The following is a 21,345-nucleotide window of genomic DNA, read 5'->3' as shown; positions in this document are numbered from 1 at the left end:
CCACAAGTTACTCAACAGGTTGTTGCTAGGTAACCAAAGAGTGGGTGAGTTACTTGATGGCACCAACCTTGCTTAGCTGGTTGCTAAAGCCTTTTCTGTGCCTACATCTCCCAGAATGCTGTGCGGTTCCGGACCGGAGTTGAGTGAAATTATTGAATATTCTATCGGATGTATTGTCTACTGATATTGCTCACATCTTTACTGCTTTATATATTGTTACTGATTTATCGTCCAGGTTTCTTCTGCACAAGCAGGTCGCTTTGGGGACATAAACCGTTTGCACAGAAATCTCATTGAAGTTGGGTTTACTATTATGAATGACCATGAAAAACCCCAAAAATATTGGAACTGAGCATCAAGACGTGCTGTGTGAACATAGCCCATGAGACGGCGTTAGCTTACACCGATATAGAGGTGTTTCTGGACCTGACACTGAGCACGCTGGCCGCAGAACCCTTCCTGTAAGACACCCAGAGCTTCTTGCTGATGATGCCCTGTTTGTAGAGAGCTGTCAGCAGCTCGTTCCGAAACTTCTCCCCGATGAAGGCGTACAGCACCGGGTTCACCATGCAGTGCAGGAAGGCGATAATCTTGGTCACCTCCAGCAGGGCCTCCACTCTGTAGCGGATGTCGCAGGTTTCTTTGAGCGACCCGCCTCGAAAGAGCGTGTCTATCAGAACGGTGACGTTGTAAGGCAGCCAGCAAAAAATGAACGCCAGGACCACTGCCAGGATGACGCGCATGGCCTTGTGCTTCTGTTGACTGCGCATGCTGAACAGCGTCACCACCGTCCAGCCGTAACAGAACGCCATCACCACCAGGGGGAGGAAGAAGCCCAGAGTGTGCCGCAGAACTCGGAGGCCGACCCGCCACTGGTCACTACTCTCCCCGGTTAGGTTCTCGTAGCAAATGGGTTGATCCAGTTCAGGCAGAATGATGTCCTCCCTTTGAACCGCCACGGGTACAGACAGAAACCCGGACACCAGCCACACAACGGCGCAGATCCCCTTCACCAGCAGGTGGCGGGAGGACAACACTCGCGTCGCTCTTACGATGGCAAAGTAGCGGTCCACACTGATGCATGCCAGCAGGAAGACGCCACTGTACACAGACGCCTCCTGGAAGCTGGATATGAACTTGCAGGGGAGCGTGCCGAAGATCCAACCGTAGTGAGACTCAACGGCCCAGAAGGGGAGAGTGAAACAGAAGAGGAGGTCAGCCAGGGCAAGGTGCATCAAGTAGATATCTGTGCTGGCTCTGCCTTTGCTCATAGAGCAGACCACAAAGACCACCAGACTGTTGCCCAAGAGGCTGAACACAAACACGATGCTGTAGATGACCAGAAGGGCGAGGGAGTTAAATTCCGGGACGTGCGATTCGCAGGCGGTAGCATCGCCATAGTCATCAGGATAAGCATAAGTGTTGTTATCAGGTGAAGTCCATGAAATCGGTTTCACTTCCTAAAATGAAAACAGAATTGTGGTAATTGGTGACAGAAATAACCCCTGATGTGAACATAGAGAAGATAAAGTTTCTCTGTGTTCACACAGAGAAACTGTGTGAACACAGACTACAGTACCATAGACTACAGTCAAATTCTAAGCAGTCGTGGTGAAAAGAAATGACATCCTGTTGTATTTCCACTGCTTCACGCACTGACTGCTCTTTAACAGTTCCTTTGATTTCAATCAAACCTCAAGGGAACAAAAATACAGAAAAAGTTGCAAGTTAAGGAACTTTAAGAGTTTTGTTTGCCAAATTAGACATCAGCAATAAACTTGGAGATGAAACTGTTGCTGTCCATCAATCTGTGAAGGATGTTCAGCTCATTTCCAAGCTAAAGTTCATTACTTTACCAAAAGAAAGTAGGCCTGTCGCAATAAGAAATTTTCCTGAACAATAAATTGTCCCTGGAGTAACTGCGATAAATGATAATGTTGTTTTGATACCATTTTGAAGTAGTATAATGGAAATGCATAAAAATGCAAGAACACCTTCTTTAAATTCTCATAAACATTTAACACCCGAACTTAAAGACATTTTAAATATCCAAAATAAATAAACAAAAAAAACAGAAACAACAAATAAAATGAATTATGAAGACGAGTTGAGAACAAAACACCAGACTAAACACTTTTATCCTCCAGTTTTGGGTAGAAAGAGAGAGAAAAAAGATAAATTATGCAAATGGAAGTTATTGAGCTTGTTTTAAATTATCGTGCAATTAATGGATTTATTGATTATTGCGACAGGCTTATTTCCAAGTGGAAATCTTTTAAGATGTTTGCCAATATTCCCAGAAGAGAATATCCCAACAAATTCACTCCAAGGTCAGAGAAATTATGGTTTGCAAAGCTGCACATGAATGAATCACGAAACTTCTGATGTGATTCTAGAGACTTCTGAAGTTCTTCAAGAGACGAGACAAAGATACAGATCTTTGGCCGTAATGCACAGCATCGTTTTCAGAGAAAACCAAACAAAGCATTTCAGGGTAAATATTTAGTACCAGGCGGATGGCTGATTGTTTGGGTTTGCTTTGCAGCAAGAGAACCTTCAAACCTTGCAGCCACTGAGCGTCAGACCATCAACATGAAATATTTTAGAGTCAAATATGAACCAATTCTTTGTTGAAGCTTTCTAGGGGCAATATCGTCTGGAGATGATGTGGTAGGTTGATAAAAATCAGACTGAAAATGACTTGTGAGAGCTTCTGCTACTAAAGGTGGTTTCAGGAAGCTGCTGGATCAGAGAGTTTACTTAAATTTCAACCCACAGCTTTTCCACTTTGGCGTCATTTTCATGAAAGCATGTTTGAAGTTTTTTGTTCTCTTGAGGTTGGATTAAAAACTATCATTTCTCGACACCTTTGACTTTACGGAAGGTTATATCGTCTTTTTACCCTGACTGCCTCACTTGTCAGCTGGATGTCTGCTCTTCTTACTTAAAGCAAAATAAATGCATAAATAATGAGCCTTCTTCCATAATTGTTTCAGTTTGATGTTTACATCTTATAATGCATGTAGCTCACACCACAAACACATAGATTCTGCAGTAACCGCTGCAATTTCCTGACTTTGTGATGAAATGACTCACTACTGGTTTAAATGGATGAAAAACTTAAATACTCGTTCAATTATTTCACACAACATTTTTCTTGTATGCATTGAAAGAAATATGTTAATTGTATAAATGTTTAATGAGACATAAAACTATTATGAAGACTAAAAATATTTGCAAAAGCACAAGCAGACAAATATAAAATGTTATTTTTCTTTATCAAATGCTCACATTAAGGAAATCAAGTTTAATAAAAATGGAGAAAATGCAAATATTCCATACCGATTTCTGCTCCTCTTGATTTGTCAACAGCAAATAATTCATGATACACATTAAAAAAGCGTGTAGCTTCATCGCTCCCGACTTGTTGTGTACAGATACAAGTAATAAAGCTGCAGGTGTAAAGAGGTGCACTCGTTCCTTCAGGCCAAAGTCCTGCTGAATGTCTGCACACCGAGAAGTGAGATAGCTGCTATTAGCAAACTGAGAGAGCTCCAATTGTGCAAAAAACCCCAAACCACAGATATTATCTGAGTCTGGGGGAAAAACACACCAGGTTGTATCATAAAATGTTTCAAGTTTGATCACAAAGGAGGGGAAACAAATGTGATAATAATAATAATAAAAAGTCTAACTTGCAAATCAAATCTGCAGACATGTTTTTTATTTATTTTTTATAGTTTCTTCTGCTACTTCCCTTTTGAAATAATGTTATTTATGATTTATAATTTATTCTAACCAATCCTCTCACACAAGCATTAAAGTTGTAATGTTGGTAGTAAGAATGCAAATAATAAATTAATGGATTAATCTCACGTTAATCGATCTTATTGATCGATGAACGATTAAATGATAAGTGGCAAGTTTCTTAAAATCTTGAGTTTTCTCTTATGTCAAGTGAGTCGACCATCTTTCCATAGCAGGAAGGGCAACATTTTTCACAACACGCTAAATTAAACAAGAAATCAATAAATGTTAGCATTATTTTATCATCTGCATTAAATACAGCAATTTGTGGTTTTCTTACGTCATTATTCACACATATTGAAAAGACAAAACATGAACTAAAATATGTGAAACATTTAATACTCCATGAACAGAGAGATATTCATGCAGAAAAATACTTACTGTCTGTGGTTGCTCTTTAATGAAAGATAAATCTTATATCCATAAAGTGCATTAACTGAGGATAGCCCTGAAAATCAATCTTGCTTATTGGCATTATGGTTTTTTTCCACATCACGTCACGTTTTTTTCTCCATTGTCTCTTCCGCTTTTCTGACGTACCGTCGCCTTCGGTTGAGAAGTTGACGCCTCTCCGCCATGCAGCTCGCCTGACGTGATAACTTACGGAGTTTGTTGAATGTTTATATTTTAAAACAAACCGTATAAATTGCATACCGGGCTCTGCTTGGACCGTTTCTCTTTCCCGTACTGAAATAGCCGCCATCTTTAATCCTACATGAACGATTCCAGGTGAGGATGACCAGGCAGCGAAGCCCTCTGCTGGATGGCGGCCGAACTGCAACACGACAAAAAGCGGACATTATTAGTTAATCGATTAGAACTCATTTTAATCGCGGCCTGAAATCTATGAATCAATCAGTGTTTCATCGGATTTGTAAACCTTCATGTGAATAAAAGGGCTCAGGTGACTGGCAGAGTAAGTACAAATAACAGGCTACATGTTCGTCTTAGCTGCAGCTGAAAGCTACATTAGCGAAGCTAATTTAGCTAGTTCTAATGCTAGTAGATGCTAATGATAATGCTAGCAGGCTAAGTACTACAGTAAATTTCACTGATATTTGTCTTAGTATTACTGAAAGGTGGGTAGAGAACTAAAAAATTGTGATCGGGTAACAGTTGTAAGTTAGCTAGGAACGAGACGAGCTAGTTCTAAGCTTGTGGCTTGTTTATTGTTGTCATAGCAACTCCATAGCAACTGCCTGCCAAGACTGCTGCCAGATACAAGTTCACGGGAGTGTGACGTCACATTCCTGTAATGTTGGAGCTATTTATTCTTTATTTTTATTATTTTGAATTTTGGTCATATTTATTCTTAGTTTACTTCATATTTTGGGGATTACGTAAAAGGTTTATTTGTAGGTTAATTCATTTTTTGTTTCTTTGTTTGTGTTATTTACTTTTATAAGTTAGGTAGGAAGAACTGTGGGTCTGTTTCCTATGAGCATAGAGACTGGTATGGGACCAGCACACACTGGGCTGACCAGCACGCACTGGGCTGACCAGCACGCACTGGGCTGACCAGCATGCACTGGGCTGACCAGCACGCACTGGGCTGGGCCTGTGTGTGTTTTCAACCAGAACAGAAGAGGCAACAGGAAGCAATGGAAAGTTTGATCTTTGTTTATTCCTTTCCAAACTGGAAAAAGAAACCAAAAAATTGTATTTCCTTTGCCTCTGCACAGAACATCATCGCAGTGCAGCAGTGACTCATTGAACTTTTGATGTTTGGTTGACAAACAATCACCAACAATAACTTGTACTGTTTGCATGTTGGATGCATGGAGCCATCCTGGCATACCACCACAACAGAAACCTAATTAGGTTTGTGCAGCAGGATGTTATTTTCCACTTCTTTCCCTTGTCTTTCAATTTTCTTAATCAAGAATCGAAACATTATTTTTAAGATTTGGATACAGTTTGATACCATTATGTAGTTGTGCAGCTTCAGGATGGAGGTTTGAAGTCTTCCTGTAATACCGATCACCTCTCTTCACCTCCTGCTGCTGCTAAAAGTCTTGCAGATAAAGGTTTATTGATTAGATCTACCTGGAGGAAGTTTGCAAATGTGCATGTTCACCTTGCATGCATGGCTGCAGAAACAAAACTGGAGCTTTCGCTGACAAACTTGAGCCAGTCCAGTCGGTTTCTGAAGTCGGTCTGTTGCATTCGATCGGGCATGACCGTCCATCCTGAAATTATTTGTTTTGGGAGAGAAACTGAAGTGAGAACATGAGGCTGTGTGGGTTGAGCTGATTCAATGCGGTTAACGCGAAACAGCTCAAATGAGAGATTGACATTTCCTGCCCCATTAGCCCTTTAAAAAAAATCCTTCTGCAAAATGTGAAAATGTATTTTCCAAGAAGCAGCAGCCCTTTGTTCTCTGAATGAACTCAGTGGGTTGAAATTATAACAGGATTGTCTGGAGTAGGTGGAAACTTAATCTGACTTCAGATGAAAAGCATTATGCAGTGAAAACAGATCTGGTTTTCCCCCTTTTTAAGGCTTTCATGAAGCTAACACTGGGAAAGTGTTGAATTTACTGAGTAAAAATACATTTTTATTTAAAAAAACAGCAGCATCAAATTGAATTTTCTGAAACTGTTCTCTATTCTGAAATTAGCCAAGCATGCTAAATAAAAGTTCAACATCTGCCATGTCGGTTTTGGCTTATTTTCAGTTAAATTGTAGTTTCAGGCTCTGCCACAAACACTGTTGTTTCCTTGATTTTGGTTTCGTTTCCTTTTTCCTGTTCTTAAGAAAACAATTTAAAGTTCTGTCCTCAAGTTCAGAGTTTTACAAATATTAACATTTTTACCTTCCAACATTACAGTTTAGTGGTCAATCTCTCCTGGATTTTTAGTTTTTCAGCATTTCTGTTGTTTTAATTTGAATTGGCCTTCAAATAAGATAAAAATAAATTAGCACAGCTGCAGAAGAAACACAGTTTGCCTGATGCAGTAGAACCTTCTGAAAGTCCCATCACAATATTTTGGTCAGGTTGAGGTGTGGAGTTTTATTTTTCAGGTTCAGCCTTTCTGTTTCTGTAGATTAAGTAAAGCGGACCTCTGGTATTTGCGGTATTTAAAGCTGCAGTGTGTACCTTTTAGAACATTTTTTCCCTTATCTGTTGAAGTTGTCAACATGTTGTGACAGTCTGGTATGAGATAATCTGTTGCAAAAAAAAAATCAAGGTATTCTGCCCCCTCCAGTGCTAATAATAAAAACACAGTAAGAGTCTTCCTGGCAGCAGAGCCTTTTATGAATGCTAAGCTAGTTTGCAGAGCCACTGATAACAGCAGATAAATGGTTTTCCTGTCTGAGTTGTGTACCATTAGTACATTTAGGTTACACAAGGTTGATTGACAGCTCTAAGACCCTCATCCTGGCTCTGATTGGGTGTTTTTCTTCAACCGGCAATAGTGGCTCAAGGAGGAGATTGATCTTTTCACAATTTATCTGTCACAATAGTGACAGATAAATCACAAAACCGTGATTTATCACGGCATAGTGACGGTTTGAACGTGTTTTTCGAGAACTTTGCTAAAAATGCTAGTAATGCCTCTTTCAAACACCAAATATACCTTAATAAGCCTCAATATGCACAGTGGAAACAGAAGCTAACATCTACGGTTTTCCTTTTTTCCACTCTTCAGGGTACAGCCAATCAGTGACCGGAAACATCAATGGCACTTCTGGATTAGCTTTGCAGCAGTGACGTGCGGTGAAGTTCATAGCTGGTGAGGCACCGACTCAATCATAATCAGATTTATATAAATATAGACCCCCTGCATGTTATTGTTTGCATAAGGAAATTTTGCGCATGGGGACAACGCTGGGGGGCAAAAAGACAATTCTTTAACATGCCATCCATCGCCGCGCTGCCGCCGTAGAATAATTACAAACTTGGACATTTAGATTTTATTAATTTCGTGCTGGGCTCCATAGCAAAGGGAAAAACCGTTAAAGTACAACTCAAAACCACGTCTTTCTCTCTGTATCAGCGCGGAGACTTGTTGCCATAGCAACTGACAACAACGCCACAAAAAAAATAACCCATTCATATTTCTCACACAGAGAGCAGAACATTCAGTCTGTTGCAGTAGTATGGTTTTAGGCTTAATGTTTATTTTGTGATTATTAATAAGTGATTGCTGTGGTAAGAGGAGAAAACTATAAATATATCGCTGCACTTTACTGTATGGCTAGCTCCATGGCTAGCTCCATGGCTAGCTCGCTGTTACTGTCTCTTACTCTGCAGTTGTGAGGTCACAATATCTGGGATCATGAGCGCCCCCTGCCATGAGGCAAGAGAACTGCTTGCCTCACCTGACCGCATGTCACTGCTTTGCAGATGCTAGCCATTAGCATGTCAAGTACCATTGCAGTTCCCAAGCTGCCTTTTTAAAAAAATATTTTAGATGAACTCTACAAATAATTTTGAGTTAGGTTACAGAGAAAAAGCCGTGAATAGGTGGACGTCCACTGGACTGGGCTTGGTATTATTGTCCATTTGACAACACAGTTTTAGCCAAACTTTAGCTAGCGGACCATCAGTCTGCTGTCCTTTCAGTGATTGCTAGGTGCCCAGGTTGTCTGGCTACACACCCTCATCCCTCCTCCACTGTACTTGACAGGTTTTAGGGAAAACAAAAATCAAAAACGATGTTTGTGCATCTTGTTCAAACATCGCTGTTCCAGAAGTCTTGATCTTCATACAGATGCAACTTTCTTGCCACTTTCTGCCTAGAGAAAAGCGATTTTCCCACCAAAACAAGCCAGTCTTTTTGTAATTGTCCCTTCCATGAACTTAAACATTTGACATGCTAGCTGAGGTTTGTAGAGTCTGAGACTGAGCTCTTGGGTTTTTTCCATATCTCTAATCATAACTCTTCGACCTCGGATTGACTTCTGGGACATCCACTGATGCCCTGATTACCAGCGGTCTGACATGTTTTCCAGTCGTGAAGAATTTTCTCTTTGTAGAATGATGGACTTCAGACAGGTTGACCTTGTAACCTTCCATTATGACATCTTTCCATCTCACTCGAACTGAACGAATCTTTAGAAAACTAGCAGAATTTATAAATTACTTCACATTACCCCATGAAATCATACAACCCAAAAGTATTTTAAAGTTATCCAAAATAAAATGTTTTCACTAAGAAGCCGTCAGTAAGTTTACAGACAAGTGTCCACTAGAGGGCAGCACCAGTCTTAAGTTTCTTTAGCAACAGTTTTCTTGTAATGTATAGGAAGTTATAAAGTCTTTTGTTCACAAGAACTTTTCAGCCTTTACAAATCAGCTTTAAAATGTTTTCTGTATTAAAGTAACTTTTCCTAAATGTGTGAAAAAGAAATGATCAAGTTTGACAGCTTGAGATAAATATGTTTCAACTTAAAGGTGACCAATTATGCTTTCTTGAACAGGTTAGGATAGATCTATGGGCGATACAAAACATGTTCATATATTCAACATGACAATCTTAGATAATGAGATTTTAGCTGCTTTAGGGCCTCCTGTCACTTTAAATCAATAATCTGCTGCTGGCCATGCCCTCCAACTCAATATTTACACTTGCTGAAAACCGATGCAGCAACCATACAACCATACATATTTGAAATGCAGAAGTGGAGCCTCCTGCACAACCAACAAGAATGCAGGAAGTGGTTTGTGGAAGTAAAGAACAGATCCCTTGTTGTTTCCAGCAGCCATTGTACAGTGTAGACAATGGTAAACCCAGCTGACCAAACATGTAGGTGACAGATTAAGCTAGACTGGGGTTGCTACGAAACGACACACTGCCTGTCAATTGTGAGTCAACGTTTGAGAGGTTTTTGAAAGGACTCATTTTCCAAAAAAACTTTAACTTATTGCTAAAAAAAATGTCTGGATGTTTTTGTAAGCACTGACGCTCTTCTTAGAAGCAGTTGTAGATGGAATAAAAATTTTTTTTAAAAAGTAAATTTTTGCGGGCATCGGCGGAGCAGCCTCGGCCAAGGGCGGCAGCGGACCCCTCGGTGGAGGTCTGGCGGGCGACGGCGGAGCAGCTCGGGCCTAGGAAGGCAGCAGACCCCACGGAGGAGGTCCTTCGGCAGGCGATGGAGCTGGGGGCGGACCCCTGGGGACCGGACCGGCGGACGTTGTCGGCGCAGGGGGCCGACAGATGGCGAAGAGGAGGCACTAGGAGGCGGAGACTCGGAGGGAGCACTAGGAGGCGGCGACTCGGAGAGGACACTGGGGGGCTGCAAGCAGTCACCAGGAGAGGGCAATGAGGAGGCACTGGGAGAGGCAGAGAACCCACTAACTGGGGCAGATAGCCCACTAACTGGGGTAGATGGCTCACTAACTGGGGTAGATAACCCACTAACTGGGGCAGATAGCTCACTAACTGGAGCAGATAACCCACTAACTGGGGCAGATAGCTCACTAACTGGGGCAGATAACCCACTAACTGGGGCAGACCATGCCACCAGCTGCAGACGCAGTGGACCCAGTAGCTGAGAAGAACGATGCACAAATAATCCAAAATCCAGGCAGCACAGCTGAGAGGAAGGCTAAAGCTCAACACTGGTAAACTAATGGACAACGCAGACAGACTCGAACAACACATTTGACAAAGACCCGACAAAGACACAGAAACACAGCTGACATTAAATACACAGGAGGTAATCAGGGAGCGAGACACACCTGGGAACAATCAAGGGGAAGACAGGACAACACGGAGACTCAGAAGACACAGAAACTTAAAATAAACACACAGAAAAACTCAAATCATGACAATTTTAAATAACCATAAAATTAAATATAAATATTTTCCTTCTCCCTCTCATACTGGTCGATCCTCACAGCAGCCATTTTGTTCATGTATCTTTCTCTCGCACTTTGGTCAAGAGTGTCAATATATTTTTCTTTCTGTTTGTCTGGAAGCCATATGTCCGCTATGCATTGCGCTGCCTACCAAGATGGCGCCGATTACCTCCAGTTCAGACTTATGGGAAATTTTATGAAGAAAGGGAAGCATAAGTCAGGCTTAGGCTGTTGCAACTACAAATATTAAATTGTTTTAATTTTAAACAAGATGCCATAAGACAAGTGGAAGTGTTTCAGGCTTATCAATCAACAGAAGGTACTACTTCCAGTTTTCCCAACTTGAGTCCCATTAGGATCACTGACTGGTGATTGCCTGTGATCACTGAGCAATCTCCTGGCTGCTCTCAGCACTCACTTAATGGACACATTTCTTAACATATCTGGACACGGCCCTTTTAAAGACTTCAGTCTTTGTCCATCGTTGGACTGCCTCCTACTTTCATCAGCAGTTTGTGACACAGAGCTCTGGCAAGAAACCAAATGCGCTCTTTAGTCTCATTACTCAGTGTGCTCTGACTCAAAGCTTCTCGAGCTGCGACACAGAAACTGCACAAATGATGGTTTTGAGGTTGACCTTTGGTGGTAGTGAGTTAAAATGAAGGTATGAAAAGCTGACGAAGTAAATTCAAAACAAACTACCTGTGGTATAGAGATGGTATGTGGGGAAAAAATTAGCTAATAACAAATAAAACCTTTACTTCAAACAGAAACTATTCAAAAGTACTAAACCAAACAAGAGAAAAATACTGAGGGATGAACGAGGGACAACTTGACAAACTAACCAGGCAGGATCTGCACTACTAATAGATACATAACAAGTGAAACGACACGAAAACAATTAAATAATTATTACGAAACATAAAACAAGTCAAGACACAAACAAACTCCTAAGTAACGTTATTAATCTAGAAAGTTCCAAGAAACAAATTCGTTCAACAGTTCAACTCGACGCTCAGTCGTTTCTTTCCTAACATCACAAACGTAAACATGGAGTTCGTTGAACTTTACTGGGATTCAACTGGAACTGTGAGTAAATCTAAGTGTAGATTTGGTGAAAAAAAAAATATATTTATAACCACTTAAGTTTTCACCTCTGGCTTAAATGTTGGAATTTCTTAAATTATCCGAAGCAAAATGACTGAAAAGTTAAAAAACTTTTAATGAGCGCTATAAATATACAACAAACTGGTTTTTATTTGGGGTCACATCAAGATCACAAACAACCTTTTTACAAACTGTTAAGATATTAATAAACAGCGATTCAGTGACAGTTTCTTAAAATTAAATAAAAATAATATTTAATATTAATGTAATTTGGTAGTAAACAGAACAAACTGCTTTGATGGATAAAATAATATTTCAGCCCATAACTGTTAGCACTAATGTTCTGTTTAAGAGTCTGGAGGGCCACATAAAAACTCCTGGCAGCATAATCTTCATGGAGGACCAAAACTGGCAATTAAATAAAATCAGAAATATATATATATTGTTTTTCCTTTTTCTTATGCAATTTCTAGAACAAAAGTCAACATTCTGAGAAAAAAAATGTCTGAATTTTTAGAAAACCGTCAAAAATCTGAGAAAGTCAAAATTATTAGAATGTCAGAGGGGTTTTTTTTAGAAAAAAGGTAAGAATTTTTAGAAAAAAGTTTTAATTTTTTTTCTAGATAAATATCAGAATTTAAAAAATAGTCAGATTTTTTTTTTTTTTTTTAGAAAAAATTTAAAAATCTGAGAAAGTTAGAAGTTGTAGTTAAAAGAAGTTCTAGGAAAAAAATCATAAGTGTTTTTGCCATGACATGTATATGGAAAATTAAATATATATGTGAGTAAATCTAAGTGTAGATTTAGTGAAAAAACAGGGACATCAAAAATATTTATATTTCTGCTTTTATTTAAATTATGTCACTTTTGATCCTCCATAATTTTGCACTGAATAAGATAAAAATATACTTTTTTAGGTAAGGCTTACAGCAGTGAACGCTTTCTTGTTGCTTCATCGCCCCCTAGTGGAAGGTAGAAGGAATGCAGGCTCAAAATACTAAAATAAAACAATAATCAGTTTATTATTAGTATTATACGTGACACCAGTTTGTGCTTTTAAACTGTGTTTACATGATAAACATCCAGTTTGAGCTGTGATCTATCAGTCTGTAACATGAGGACGATTCTCCGTTTCCCGCCATGTTTGCGTTTGTTTAGCTGGACGGCAGGAGGTTAAGCTGCAGACTCACGAGTTAAAGGTCCTGTTTCTTTAAACTGGAGTCAAAGTGGATTTAAAACCAGAAGCATGTGTACTCTGTTAATCAGTGGAGATCTTCACTGTTCCAGCAGCGACAGCAGGAAGAGTTCAGCCAGTTTAGCTGGGATTCCTCTTACACTTTTAGTTTTTTTAGTTATTTTTTTAATTCCAGAGGAAGTTTTTTTTTAATTCAAGTTTCTGTTGAAAGTTGAATTAAACTTTTCTTAGGAATTAAACTCCTCTTTTCAGAAAGAGGAGTTACATGAAGGAGTTATGAATAGGCAGTTATTTCCATCTGCTGTTCATTTCTTTTTGTTTGTTTGAGTCATATTAAGAAAAAAAAACATAAAACAAAATTATGAGAATAAAGTAATGGTTTTGCAACTGTATGGGTCACATTAAGTGATTAAAGATGACAATATGGGTGTGAGCAGCCACGTTCAGAAGATTTTAAAGCCTATTTAGCTTTTCTCTTGGCTAAAAATGATTTATTAGCTAAATAATTTTCCATTTAGGGCCAAACTTGTCAAATGATTCATCAGTCTACTGGTGGTTAGGCTCCATTTTTTCTTTCCAGTTCATCTTTTGAAATCAGAAAAATCATTTAGAGGATAAGAAACGCTACATATTGGAAGTTTCAGGCAGTAAAAGGTTATTTTTCTACTTATTGTTTCATTTTTGACAGATTTTAATCTGAAAGGAGGCTGAAAAAGTTGCTTGAGTTGATATACTTTCATTCTGGAAGACCACTTATATATTCAACATGATTGCCGCACACACCTCCAAATTGCACCTATGCTTCCATTTTACTGGGAGTGACTCTGACTTTAAATGTATGAAATTATAACATTTTAACCAGCTTGAGTTTGTTCTGCTTTATGTTAGAGAGACATGTGAGTGTTGGATGGTGATGTGAAGCTTGTTGTTGTTGGAGTAACAGAGGATTAACGATGCATTCAGCTCACAGTTGTTTCAGGAATGAAAAGCATTTCTCCGTATCAGACTTGTTGCTGACAAATCTCTGCGGTCCCCTTCCTGGAAAAGGCTCCTATCTGTTCACTGATTTCAGTCCAGGTATCGACTGCTGTTCTGTCAGGATGCAGTTTTTTCTTTTACTCTCGCTCCCTGTCACAAATAATCCAGCAGACGCATCAAACTGAGGCAGATTTACGTCCAGAAAGCGTTTTTCTTTCTGAGCTGGAGCCGTTTAAAAGACATTCTGGGAGCTGCATGTGAATATTTCCAACAGATGAATAGATTAATGACTCTGGGACATTTTAGAAAAATGCTCCCCTTCATAGGTGGTAAAAATTAGAAACTTAATTTTTTTTTTTTCACTTTTTTTCCAGTAGAATCGGGCCACTGAAAAAATATTATTCTGATTTTTTTCTCCTGACTTTAACAAAAGTCAGAATTATGAGGAAAAAATAATTCTGTGATTAAAATCAAAATTCTAAATTAGGGCAAATTCTCAAATTAAATTAAAAATTCAGAGATTAAGTCAGAATTCTACATTAAAGTCAAAGTTTTGAGAAAAAAGTAAAACTTCTGAGATTAAAGACAAAATTCTGACCAAAAAATAGATGTTTTTATTTTATTTCCCTAATCCTCTTTTTTGCCCAGTTATACAAAGTTTTACGTTGACTTTTATTTGCAGGACAGATCTGCAGATTTTTTAGTGTGTTTGCTGGAATGTGTCAGTTAACCTCAATCAAAATCACCTGTGGGATCCCTCAGGGGCGTGTTCTTGAGCCGCTCCTGTTTTTAAAAAAATGTATTCTTAGATATGATCAACAGACATGGATGATTTCCAACCGTTTATCTCTTTTAATCCGTGAAAAGCTCGTAGACTGAGCGCCATAAATGACAGCATCAGAAAATGTCCTGTGGCTGAATGCAAATAAAATTGAGGTAATCTTTTTTTGGCGCAGAGAAAGGCTCACTAACATGTACACACCTGAGATCCCCGCCCGTTAATTTGAGGCCAGAACCGAAAAAATTCCAGCATGGCTGTTAGGGAGCTTCACCTCGGCCAAGCATGTCAGTTCAGCTGCTCAGACATGTTTCATCAGGAAACTCAGTCCAGCTCAGCAAGACCTGAAAGAGGAGTGGAGAAAGTCACCTCTGCTTTTACATTAGTGCAAAACTCTGCAGATTTTACGTTACATTTCTGTTCTTCTTGTGTTTTTATTCTGGACTTTTAGTTTCTGTATGTTCTTCAATGTCCTTTTTAAAGTTCTGTCTGTTTCCTGTGTTTGCATGGAAGAAATATAATCTCATTACAAGCAGACTTTTTTAAAATACTAAATTTATAAGACTGAATTTTTAGCCTATGTATAATTTTTTTTGTTGTTTAAAAAATCATACATACGTTTATCATACAAATTTGTATGACTTTTTTTGTTGAAAAAAATCTTTCAAATAACTTATTTTTCTCTAAATTCACCTGCTAAAATTCTTCTGTAAATGTAATGACTCAATCAGCTTTTAGCCAATCAAATCACGCTCCTCTGATCACGTGACAAACAGCGAGTTAGCGCAGCAAAGGTTACGCAAGGGAAGTCGTTTGATTGGCTAAAAACTGCGTGACATCATCTAGTGAGCGTTGTTTTGTGATCGCAACATTGAATGTCTGCAGCTGAACTTTGGCGAGTGAAAATTTCGAAGGCGAATTTTTTTCAGGTGACATTTTTCACTTTCTGCAGTTGAACTTTTGGAGTTTGATTTCTGCTTGTGAAATTTTCGCTGGCAAATTTGAGCAGTTGAATTTTGCAGGTAAAATTTTGAAGAAAATTTTTTCAGGGGAAACTTTAAAGGTGGGTTTATGGAGTTGAACTTTTGCTGGCAAATTTCTGACGTTCAATGTTTGGAGGTAAATTTCTGCTTGCGAATCTTTTTCTGGCAAATTTAAATAAAAAGAATTATATACATAATGACATGGGATAAAAATTCAGATGTATAAATTAAACGTCTTCAAAAAAGTCTGATTCTTAAACTGTTCGCCATTACCTGACTGACAGATAAACACAGATTAAGACAGAGATCCAGGAGATTTTTGCAGAAATGGAAGCTTAAATAAAACAAACTTTTGAAAGTACAGCATGTCTCTACTTTAACTCCATCATCAGGCTGTTCTTTAGAGAAAAACTAAGCAGCGGATGTCAGCTGAGAACAATGAGCACCTTATGAGGAGTTAAGAGAAGACAGAGCGATCACTTCAGCGTCGTCACACAGCCAAGTTCACACATGAACAATGGCTGCAGTTATGCATGCAATCTGCTGACGAAGCACTTTTTGCACAGGTTTGATTATAATTTATTGGATCATCCATGAAATGTATAGATTAAGTGTAGAAATGTACATGAATATTTGCATCATGTCACCATAAGTTCAGTTAGGGATTACCAAAGTGTCAACGTAAACATGAACAAAAATAATCTACAATCTTTAGTTGTAGTTCTTAGCCTTCCATTCCTGAGATGCATTAACTTTAGTTTAATTGCTACATTTATGAACCCTAACAATTATATTTTACTTTTTGTTTTGTTTTCCTTTGGTGTTTGGTAGCTTTTTTCTCATCACACGAGTCACATGATCAACAACAGGATGTTACTACTGGCAGAAACCACAAAGTAGTCAGTTAGAGGATGATGGCGCTGCATGTTTTTCATGACTTATCATGTGAACAAACTAATTCACATGTGATTTTAATTGTGTTTTATATTTAATTGAAACACTGCAGTTGGGAAATAGTTTTTTTTTTTTGTTAAATTAGTGGAATATTGAGAAAGTTCTGCTCATATTTGCAATGGGTTAAAAATGAGCAGCCTGCCGTTCTTCATTATTTCTTGTATTAATTTGGTGTGGACTGCTTTAGAAAAAAGCTGAATTTTCTCATTTTCTGAGTTTCAGAAGGATGAAAAGTGACAGTATGAACATGTTAAAAAGACTAACACACATCCTGTAGTTTCTAAGTCTTAGCAGCTGATTTATTACTTTTACTAAGCTGATTTTTGTTTCTACTTTTACTTTTTTTTTAACAATGGACAACAGACTTTTACTTGTAGCTCATTGTTGCTTCTTCTTATTGTTGGGATAAGAATAAGAAAGTCACTATGTAACACTAATGTCTGTTGTTTCTTGCTGACGGTGCTGAAACTTTATAAAACTAGATTATTTAACTTTATTCTGAAAGTCTTGTGTCCTATAGAGTGGTGTAACAAAACCCACTCAGTTGGTATTAAATATTACAGCTAAATGTTGTAAGAAAACCCCTGTTAGCTCTCAAGTTCAAACTTTGAACATTTAAGCCACTCAAACTGCAGCAGTGGTTTTTCTTATGTAACTCACAATCCTTGAGGCAACATAATGTGACTGATCAGATCACACAGATTACCTGGGAAGGTGATGGAAGTTGTTATCACACCATCTAACTCTGGAGAAATGTTTTCTGGTTCCCAAAGCAGTGCTTGAAGGGGCCATATTATGCAAAATTCACATTTTCACCACGTTTGTACTACTTCTAAAAACAGCCCCCAAAAATCTTAAACCCCCCACCCAGTTTGCTTTTTGGTGTCTGGAAAATGAGCCATTTCAAAAAACACCAAAATGCTACGTCAAAAATCAGGTACTTACCGTTACCTAGCAACCCCAGCAGAGTTCCGCCTGTTACCTAGCAACCAAAGCTGAGTTCCAGCACATTTGGTCAGCTGGAGAAGACTAAATGTTATATTGCTGACTTACCACCCAGGAACCACTTGCTGTATTCTTGTTGATTGTACAGGAGGCTCCACATCTGCTTTTCAAAGATGTACAGTGGTATAGTAGCATGTCTGTTTGCGGCCATTTAAACATTTAGTTGGGGGAGCATGGCAAGCAGCAGTTTATTTGGATTTAAAGTGAGAGGAGGCCCTAAAACAGATAAAACCTCATTATTTCAGAATGATTTTATGCAAAAAGTGTGATGAACGTTTATTCACATTCAAGGAAGCATAACAGGTTGAACATGAGAATACATCTAATTTTGATTCAGAACAGGGACTATCACTTTAATAAAAAGTACTACCACGCTGCGGCGCCGACGCCAGTTTGCATTCCAGAGCAAGAAAGTTGAAAGAGACGCAGCATGATCTTATCACAGGAGGAACCAACATGTCTGCAACAGGAGAGGTGCAGCAGATAAAAAAAACGATAAAATCTGCTCTGGATTTAAAGACAGGAGGAGAAAAACATGTCAATGTGAAAACTGCTGCAGTAAAAAGCTCAGTTTGTGTTGGAAAAACAAAGTCAACGCTCCAGATTCTGTTTTTATGGGCTGTTGTGCAATCAGGGTTTGGACCTTGCCGTTGTAAACCCGGCAGCTGTTCTGTTGCCTGGCTGTAAGGATGAGAAACATTCTTGGGCAAAATGATGCAGCTGTTATGACAAATCCATTCCCCAAGTTTGGAACAACAATCCGTTGTATTCAGAGTTACGTAAAAACCTCCGGACAGAGGAAAACCTCAGCAGCAAACAGAAACAGGAAGTTTTGGAAACAGTTTTAGTTTGTAACGTTGAAGAGAAATGAGGAGTTCTCTTTGTAAAGGGGGAAAACATCTGGATCGCATCCAGCCCGGATTCAACAGAGAAAGAAATGAGATGAGAACATTTGTACTGCTGTTTATAAAGCAGTGTTGACCTCTACAGATGTGCAGAATACAGAGAAATATGTAAGAAGGTCCCTATTATAGCCACAATGATTGAATAGTGCAGGCAAAATAGTAACAAAAGGAGTTACTATGCAGAAAAAGTAGAAAAATGAAATATTTAAAAATAGTAAACTAAAATATTTAATATTTTAATAAACTGTTCATGTAGTGTTTTGGGTGACAAATTAAAAAAATAACATGCATCATAAAATTATTAAGAAACATTATTAAAATATTTAATTTACCATAAAATAATCAGATGTATCATTAAATTGTTAAATAATTAAACAGGTTTAAGTTTGACAGTTTCAATTATTCTATGACAGCGCATGAAATAAATACACAATGAAATAATTCAATACATTTTATCTAAATGAAAGTTTTCTTTAAAAAGACATTTTGTAATTTAAAGTCATCATTTAAAAAGCAACATTTAATTATTTCAAGAGATATTTATTTATTTAATTGCATATTTTATAATTTCATGATAGTTATTTATAATGTAATTGCACATTTAATAAATGAATTATATATATATATATATATATATATATATATATATATATATATATATATATATATATATATATATATTACTAAGCTTTCGGATGCAAAGTTTAGGATGGAAACTAAGAACAGATAGACAAATAGCTAGGCTGATAACTAGTTAGCTAGATTGTTAGCTTATCTAGGTAGCTATGTAGCTAGCTAGCTAGATTTATTTATTGTTTTTATTAAAACACAAACTGGCTGCTTCTTCATTTAACTTTATTTAGGATGCAAATTTTAAGATGAAAAATAACAGTAGACAGACGAATAGCTAGTTAGCTAGTTGTTAGCTTATCTATGTAGCTAGCTAGCTAGATTTTTATTCAAACACAAGTTAGGTGCTTCACCATTTAGCTTTGTTTTAAAAAGTTTAGGGTGGAAACGAAGAGTAGATAGACGAATAGCTAAGTTGCTTGCAAGTTAGCATGACAGACAGACAGGATCAGAACCGTAGACATGAATACGATCAGAACAGCCTCATTCACTAATCTGTAACCATGAATTGTTAATAAAATGGTTGACCTGATCTTTCAGAACGACTCTGTGATGAGACACTTAAATGTACATAAGTTTGCTTTAAATATCTTATTTCTGGTCATTTTACCAACAATGAGGAGCTAACAACAAGCCATCACTTTGAAAGCTCTACTCAACCAGATCGTCTTTTTTAAAGCGTTGAATTCCAGTCTGACTCAAGGCAGCATGTGTTTTATTTCCGCCAGGAAAAATAACTTTAAATAAATCTGCAGCCTGTAATTGTAGGGTCGGTTTTTTGGTCCAGAATAACTCTGACCGTGGGGACAGTTTGTGTAATTCGTCCCGCCCAGACCGCACATACGTACAGTCTCTCCAAAGACTAAGTTTTTGTGTTGTGGTTCAGCGAGCGGGGATATGGGAAACTTGTTTTCCTGACATCACCGCTCAGACATGAGAGGGCAAAACCCAATGGAGTTAACACATGTGATTTACCCCGACTGTAATAAATTTAAACTGGATTAAATCCAATCAGTGCTGATGCTTAACTTCATTCTTCATATTACATTCTCGTGGCGAAGAGGAAACAAATCACGCTCTCCTCCAGTCTCCTCTGTGATTTATGGCCTCATTTTCCCGTCATCCAGCCGAGCGGCGCTGAATCAGTGGTGACGCTTGCACTTTTACGCAGCCGGTAATTCCTCCTAGTCAAACCTGATTCAAACACTTCTGGTCGGCTGCCAGCTCCTTTTGAATCTTTTGGCACAATCATGCTGACATAACTAGAGGAACAACAGGTTCAGGAGTTTAACAGGATGAATGAGGCGGTTACAGTTTCTGCATTGTGGGATTTATTTAATGCTGACTGTGCAAAGAGGGCAAGATAGAGAAGTACTCTCGGTGAAAGGCAAAGGAACAAAACGTGATGGAGGTTTAAAGGGCCGGGTTATGAGTTGGCTTTTTACAGTGCAGCAACATGGAGATGACTCAGCATTAATTCTCTCTGCAACTCAGAAACGACTAAATATAATCGATAAACTGCAGCTTGAAGTGACCCAAGTTAAAGTTTTTGGTTGTTTCAGTGATTGCTTGATTGGCTATTTCAGAGCCCAATATTTTTATTTTCAAAATAATTCACTAAAGAAAGATATTTTCTTGAAGGCCTTGCAATGGGCTCTTTGCACCTCAGCTTCCGCGTTCGGGGAAAAGCGGCTCAATTGTTTCCGATCTATTGAAAAAGGCTCTTTACACTGGGTATTTGCAGGACTTGTCCAAGGTAACAGTTAATGATGTACATATATCCGAAGCCCCAACAAGTAAGCTGGAGAAAGGTTTTAAGATGTATGCCTCGTTATACGTTCACAGATACAAAGGTGAGCTTTACTTTCTTTAAACTTTGTGGCTAACATTAGCTTTAGCTTATGCTAGACATTTTTCTTGTAAAAATGTGCTATTTAAGTATCTAAACATTTTTCATCCATTCTAACGGACAATGTTTTTACCATATTTTCAAGAATATTACGTGCGTTTATTGTCGTTAGTGTCAGAGACCAAGTAACGAGGGATTTTACGGTTCAGGCTTTTTGCTTCTGAAGCCTGAGGAACAACAAGCCCATAGCTTAACAGTAGAGCAGCTCTGGTGTCGGAGTTCTAGTTCAGCTGACGGTTCAGGTTTAAAGTTGTTGCTTTTCGAAAAATATGGCCGTGTTCCTTAA

The 21,345-nt window shown here is 38.3% G+C and overlaps 1 protein-coding gene across 1 annotated transcript; it reads right to left on the bottom strand.

The window, feature by feature from the left end:
- Positions 1-152: 152 nt before the first annotated feature.
- Positions 153-3,534, bottom strand: cxcr2 (chemokine (C-X-C motif) receptor 2). Its single transcript, XM_032567032.1, has 2 exons — positions 3,343-3,534; positions 153-1,460 (listed from the first exon to the last, which is right to left on the bottom strand). The coding sequence occupies exons 1-2, from the start codon at positions 3,412-3,414 to the stop codon at positions 399-401; spliced, it is 1,134 nt and encodes a 377-aa protein (XP_032422923.1). The 5' UTR covers positions 3,415-3,534; the 3' UTR covers positions 153-398.
- Positions 3,535-21,345: the final 17,811 nt, after the last annotated feature.

This window comes from Xiphophorus hellerii, chromosome 7 (assembly GCF_003331165.1).
Source record: "Xiphophorus hellerii strain 12219 chromosome 7, Xiphophorus_hellerii-4.1, whole genome shotgun sequence".
NCBI lineage: Eukaryota > Metazoa > Chordata > Actinopteri > Cyprinodontiformes > Poeciliidae > Xiphophorus > Xiphophorus hellerii.
Note: the sequence above shows the minus strand (reverse complement) of the source record. Positions and strands in the feature narration are given on the sequence as shown.

Coding starts and splice junctions, on each gene's coding strand:
- cxcr2 (XM_032567032.1), bottom strand. CDS start 3,414: ATGAAGCTACACGCTTTTTTAATGTGTATCATGAATTATTTGCTGTTG. Junction 1,461..3,342: donor ATCAAGAGGAGCAGAAATCG/GTATGGAATATT, acceptor TTTTCATTTTAG/GAAGTGAAACCGATTTCATG.